The 6,632-nt window shown below is 46.3% G+C and overlaps 2 protein-coding genes across 2 annotated transcripts; one reads left to right on the forward strand and one right to left on the reverse strand.

Annotated features, from left to right (window-relative positions):
- The first annotated feature begins 813 nt into the window (after positions 1 to 813).
- On the forward strand, positions 814 to 1,739 carry LOC136472110 (uncharacterized). Its single transcript, XM_066469838.1, has 2 exons — positions 814 to 1,089; positions 1,185 to 1,739. The coding sequence occupies exons 1-2, from the start codon at positions 924 to 926 to the stop codon at positions 1,403 to 1,405; spliced, it is 387 nt and encodes a 128-aa protein (XP_066325935.1). The 5' UTR covers positions 814 to 923; the 3' UTR covers positions 1,406 to 1,739.
- Positions 1,740 to 2,170: 431 nt separating this feature from the next.
- On the reverse strand, positions 2,171 to 6,272 carry LOC136472111 (MOB kinase activator-like 1A). Its single transcript, XM_066469839.1, has 7 exons — positions 5,932 to 6,272; positions 5,171 to 5,219; positions 3,959 to 4,067; positions 3,784 to 3,877; positions 2,943 to 3,076; positions 2,665 to 2,828; positions 2,171 to 2,542 (listed from the first exon to the last, which is right to left on the reverse strand). Exons 1-7 carry the CDS (start codon positions 6,255 to 6,257, stop codon positions 2,408 to 2,410), a joined length of 1,011 nt encoding a protein of 336 aa, XP_066325936.1. The 5' UTR covers positions 6,258 to 6,272; the 3' UTR covers positions 2,171 to 2,407.
- Positions 6,273 to 6,632: the final 360 nt, after the last annotated feature.

Genomic DNA, 6,632 nt, shown 5'->3' on the forward strand with positions numbered 1-6,632 from the left:
GACACTTTATTTTTTTTACTTTGAATTGAATTATGTGGAGTACTGCCATTTTTTTATGACTGTCGGCTTAGCACCCTTCTCCTAGCTAGATCTGATCAAACATCAGGTTAGACTGAGAAACATGGTCAGGTCAAAATCTTTACCCCCGAGCTTGATCTAACATGTTGGCAGGTCGGGCCAGGCTATTTCTCAAGGTTTTTTAAGATTTCACACTATGTGTTAGGTTTTTTTAGATTATATCATGCCAGAAAAAAAATCATGGACCACAGTCAGGTCCATGAGTAAGTCTACTCCTAGCTACTCTCTTCGAATAAATTAATTTCTATAATTATCTAAAATCAACTTTTAAGATTTGGCTAAATTTATAGAAGAAGTAACATCAAATAAAAATATTTTATGGTATATTTTATGATACTAATTTAGTATCATAAATCTTTGTATGTTTTTTTAAAAATTCGGTTAAATTTTAAATACTTCTTTAAAATAACTCTAAAAATTAATTTATCGAATAACGGATAGAGTATTGTATGAGCTGAACAATGTACAATGTCGACAGAAACTAGGAACAGTATGAACAGGATTCTCTCGGAGCAGCAGCGAGCAGGTGGTTCCACTTTGCAGCCACGAGCCCACGACGCACGGACGGCCGGCCGGATGTGAGTGGATTCTCGCTCGGAGAAGGAACCGTATGGCACGACGCACGCACGCCCATTTCAAAATTCAAAAAAAATTCGAATCGCCTTTCACAACGGCCGCAGCGCCGTCTCGTGTAGCCATTCGCATCCCGTATATAACACAGCAACCCCCTCACCATCCAGTCATCCACCATCGTTCCCCATTCATTCCTCTGCCGCCGCATTCCAATCCCCATTCATCCCGACCCCACCACCAGCTCCGCAGGAGAGAGATCGCCCGCCGGAGCCATGACGAGGGGCGGCGGAGGCGACATGAAGTCTTTCTTCCGTCAGCAGAAGGCGCACGCCGGCGCCGGGGCCGCAACCAAGCCCACCGGCGGCGTCTCCAAGAAGGCGGCGGCGGCGCACCACCACCAGAAGGCCGCTCCCGCCGTCCACGTCCACCCGGCCCCAGGTACTATTCCCGGTCCCGAATCCCCCCGATCGATGTTCCTCCTCCGCGGCACCACTGTCAGATCGATCGATTTGACTCGTCTCTCGTCACCGCAGATCACGGCGCCGGCGCCGGCGCCGACTCGAGGAGGCTCCAGCAGGAGGAGCGGGAGCGGGTGGCCCGCGAGTTCGACATGGACATGCGCTACGGGCCGTGCCTCGGCGTCACCCGCGCCCAGCGCTGGCGCCGCGCCGCCGCGCTCGGCCTCGCGCCGCTGCCGGCGCTCCTCGCCCTCTGCACCGATGACCAGCCCTGCCTCTGGGAGGGCCGCATCTAGTGCCCCTGCCCCGTGCTTCGCCGCCATGCTCCATCAGTAGATTTGTGTTCAGCAGGAGGAGAAGCAGCGTCGCGTTCGTCCGTTCTGCTCCCGCCTACCGCACCTCGTGGTAGCACCAGTAGTACCATCTGCACCAATCGAAGCTTCTGTGGTGCCATGCCATGTGTTGTGTTATTGCCTCTAGTATGAACCTTGGTGTCTGCTGTGTTATTGCCTCTAGTATGAACCTTGGTGTCTTCCTAATGTTTGTGTTATTGTGATCATCCTAATGTTTGTGTTATTGTGATCAGAGCAGAAATGACATATCTTCCTAATGTTTGTGTTATTGTGATCATCCTAATGTCTTCCTAATGTTTGTGTTATTGTGATCAGAGCAGAAATGACATGTTTGTGATCAGAGCAGAAATGGCATGTCTTGTTACAGCAACATGGCATTTCTTTCATGTGTTCTATTGCAGTATCCATGTCATTTTTCATTAGATTGTCAGCTTCCATGTCGTTTTTCATTGGATTCTCTACCAGAGATGAAGGTTCAGATTATGGAAACGATACAACATCTAGAACATCAAAAAAGTTTCATTAAATCAAATTTGAAATATGCATTGACAATTTATTTATATGGTTTTGTAAATGTCAACAATATTTGTCTATGAACTTAGCCAAAATTGAAGAAGTTTTGACTTCGGACAAAACTGAAACGGTTTACAATTTAGCCAGAGGGAGTTTTTGGAAATAAGTTGACAAACTGACGGTAACACATAACCAGGAGGAAACAAACACTGCATACATTAATCCAACACAGCTTTCTTGTGTTTTTCTTTCTGCAGTACATCATCACCACCGTTCTACAGCTGATAACAGGCACACTTACATGGCCAATACATGATCAGGAAGAAACACACAGGTACAAACACATATATAACATTAGCAATGCCACATGTCCTTTTATGTCTAATAACTGGAACAATAAGCTCTATGCAGTGAAGTATTGTCACAAACAGACTAAATTTCACAGCCATCAGCATTGAGAGCTCTGTATCCATGTTTAGTACAGCGTATTCTCAGTAAAGGAACGATGATGGATTCGATAAGCTCCTGAAGTGGAGCCAGCTCCTTCTTGTCAATCAGACCAAACTCCTGCAGCACAAACACCAAAGAACGTTAACTGCTGCCATTTTCCTTTTTTCCTGGCCAAGAATGTAGGTATGTAATTGTGTTGTATTGTATAAAAAGCAATTGCCATGAATGATGGGACCTACATTTGTAAACAGAATGAAGTGCTTGAAACAGGTATTGAGATGGGCCTCCTCTTTAAGGCTAACAATCTTCTGGAAATGAGAGTGGTAGATGTGGGCATAGACACGAAACAAGCGCTTGAATATTGTCTTTACTACTTCCTTGAAGTTTGGCGGGAATGGTGTGCCTTGACAGAGGGGAAACAAAATCCAAATCAGATAACATGCTCGATTGCATCCGATGTCAGGTGTTCACAAGAAACTAAGAGAGCTCCACAAATCCACAATAAAAAGCAACATACCAAGTTTTTGAGGGAATATGGATTCATCATCAAGCTGGCCTTCAATCCAATCCATCAGATACTCCACATATTTTGGTGCGGATACCTCTATGGGTTTCTTTATCTGCACACCATCAGCCCATCTGTACTCATACCTGCATAAACCTCATGTTTGCTCTGTCATGATATGATCTAAATAAAAACTAGTTTCCAAGAATATGCAACACAGGATTATGGGCACCAATTTATAACGGATGGAGTTATATGACAAAATGCTAACTTGTTAAATGCTTAGCACCACAATAGGCATGGCCACAAACAAAGTCCTTTTTCAAAATTTTCTTCTCTCAAAAAGAGGCATAACCTGGATTATCCATTATCAAGATTCATATTACACTAGAACAGCATGTGAAAATGAGCATGGCCTTGCATTGCAGAGAAATACAAGTGCAATTAAGAAAAGGTAACCATGAGGCATACATTTTTTAGGTACACTAATATTGAACTTTTGAGCTAGTACATCATCATAATTCTAAGCTCTGACACCCTAACAATTGATAGTTATGTATAGCTTCTAGTCTTCTACAAAAAGAGATTAATTGGTTTCAAAGACTTCATGTCACTATGAAGCCAGAAAAATGAGTCACTAGTCAAGATATAATAGCAAATAGCAACTTAGCAAGGAGACACTTAGCCTCTAAGAGTCATCATTCAATAGCAGCCTTGGTGAAACAGTTCACCGTACACAAAATTACAATTATTCAAATAAACTAGTCACTGACAAACTTTTTGGATAATTTTCACCATGTTGTATTTTGACAATCCAAAAGAATAGAATGTATGAAAACTTGTAAAGGCTCACTTTGGGCCAGCTGTCATTGTCGGGCAGCTCTCAGGTGTGCAGAATTCTGTGAGTGTGCCATACAGCATATTAACTTGGTTAAAGAAATCCACAGCTGCAAAGCAAAACAAACATGTTATCTTCAATGGAACAACAGAGTTAGGTGAAAACTGCAAACGAAAGGGAAGAATATTACTATTCACAGCAAGCCATTCATTGATATCCTCTCCAGGAGGCAACCTCACAGCTTCCCTAAGGTTTCCACTGCCGAGAGTGGCATCTATGTGCTTTCGGAGCTGCGCTCCCTGCAGACAGAAAGAAAAGGTCACGTTAAGCATCACACTATTCACATTGTAATTTATGACTCGATGCCTGCTTATTTCTAGTGGCAAATAAAACATGCAAGATTTGAAGACAGTGTATAGGAAAATCTAGAAAGTTTGCTCATCACAGGTGATTTAAGAGCCATGGCATGTACTGAAGATTGAATGTGCTAGAAATAACTGCTGCAAGTCTTTCATTAACACCACTCAATGCTAAATAAGCATCCTACATAGTTTCGCAAAGGATTCATTGGCTATATAAATACTACCACCATAGATGCGGGACAGCAATGTTTGTTAGACCTTTCACTGAAAGTATTTGTGTACTGGATTTAATTGACACATGATAAGCAGCAAGGGGAATCTTGTTATCAGTGTTTCAAAATGTTTAGTACAGAGTGTCTTGGAATAGATGGAAGAATAAAGCAATCCAACAAAACTGCTTGTGTCACTTATGTTAACAAATGTGCAGTGATAAACAGAGCTCTTCGCAATAGCCAACAAGAATGTCAACCGAGCAAGATATCCTTTAGTTCTGGACATGGCCAGAACAAAAAGACTAAAGCCAAAACAGATAACTTAAAGTCTGTCTACTTCCTGAACACTCTGATAAGATCGATCACCAATTCATACTCCTGAAGTTTAACCCAAAGTTCTAACCAGACTAATTGCACTAGCAGACAAGCTCTATCGCATACTTTTCAGTGACAAGAATAGCCTGCATCTGCATGCCCCCTAAACAGTTCATGACAACTGATTAAAATCCTGGATGTAGCATGGCCAAACAAATCACTAGAGATTGCAACAAACTGGCACCTAGATACATTGCTCGCATGTTCAATCATCAATCATGGTCCTACCGGTTGCAACAATAGTGCTTAGCCAGGTGGCTCTGATGCATGATCACCTGGACACATCAAATTTTGATTGATGATCCAGAGCAGCAAGGCAATGGCCACCACACATGAAACGCACTTTGCATGCTACGCAGCACGCCAAACAACGGGCACAAGTACAGGCAGTTGTTGCTGGTACCTAGTAATAACTAGTACTTAAAGAGGGAACTGGGAAGTCGAAATTCTTACCTTGCTGCCTGATGGAGCACTCTTCTTGGGACGGAATGTCTTCTGGTTCCTGCCAGAGGAATAAAAAGCACTGATCAGGACGATTGCTGCATCAGAAGCTAAAATTAGCAGAATTCCTCAACAACGCGGGGCATGTTGGGTTGCAAGGGATTAATTCCCCAAGTGGAACCAATCCAGGGTGGGATTGAGTCATGGGTATCTGCTTTCCATGCAGAGTAAATGCGCAGCCAATCTTATCTTACAGGGGAATGCAGACCAGGCCTCCCATGCATGCCATCTTGTAGATTTCAGGCAGGATTGGTTCCACGACTCACTCTAGAGAAGTGGCTTGATTCCAGGCGGCGGTGAGGGGGCTTCACAGGGAACTGGTGGAGAAGTGGTCTAACTGAACACGCCGGGAGAAGTGGGCTAACTGAGCTCGCATTTTAGGGAGGAAACCCAAAACCAAGGTGGGACAACAAGGGTTCAGCAGAGCGGAATAGGACTCCCCACAGTGGCACTAGCATGGCCGTGATTGCTGGACGCAGAATATCCCCTGATTAGGGCCGATCCCCAGCTAGAGCAGCGGATCAAGCTGGGGAGGGAGTTCCCCGATCCCGCAAACCCCGCGCGCGCGAGATCTCAATTCCAGCAGCAACGGCCTGGATCCCGCCGTCCCGAACCCACGGGCGCCAAGCCAGGGACGAGGGGGGTAAACAAAGCAAAGGGAGCAGAGCGAAGAAGCATGTGTACAATACGATCGAGATCGAGCGAGCGCTCACCGCCCAAGCCCGAAGAGACTCATCCCTCCTCCTCCTCGTCCTCCTCCGCCTGCCCTCCCTCGATCCGGCGCGCGGCGGAACAGTGGCGGAGAGTGGAGACGGCAACGGCTGGACCTGCTGCTGCTGCTTTTGGCGAACGCAGCGAGGAGCCGAGTCGCCGAGAGGACGGGGCCCGGGTGGGAGGGCTGGGTTGCTCCTGACGAGAGCCAGATGTGAAATGATTGGGCTCGCTCGTCAGAGGCGGCGTGGGCCGGCGCAGCGAGGCGCGGCGGGAGCGCCGTCGGATGGAGGGGACGGACGGCGGACGGAGGCCGCCTGGCTGGCATCCATCATGCCCCGGGCCCCGGGTCAGATCAAGATCCACTACTCCTGCGGTCCTGCGTCGCGTCGCAACTCGCCACCGCGCGGGTCGCGGCTCCTGCCATGTGCTCTACGCTCTCCAGTCTCCCTCCTCCCACTGTAGCACACTCGTGCACGGGTGCACCGTGCACATGGACCATTGCCTTTTTTTTTTCCAGCCCCCTTCCGCGCCTCCCAATTCCTATCGCTCTCTGGTGCCTCGATCCTAAACTTTTGGCCGATGGTCAAATAATGGCTCGGTCAAATAATGGCCCCGTTCACTCGGAGAAATTTTGGAACAATCTGAATAAATTTGAAGAAATTTGTGAGAGAAAACACTGTTCTGGATGAAAAAAGAAACG

Source organism: Miscanthus floridulus, chromosome 8 (genome assembly GCF_019320115.1).
Source record: "Miscanthus floridulus cultivar M001 chromosome 8, ASM1932011v1, whole genome shotgun sequence".
Classification (NCBI taxonomy): Eukaryota; Viridiplantae; Streptophyta; class Magnoliopsida; order Poales; family Poaceae; genus Miscanthus; species Miscanthus floridulus.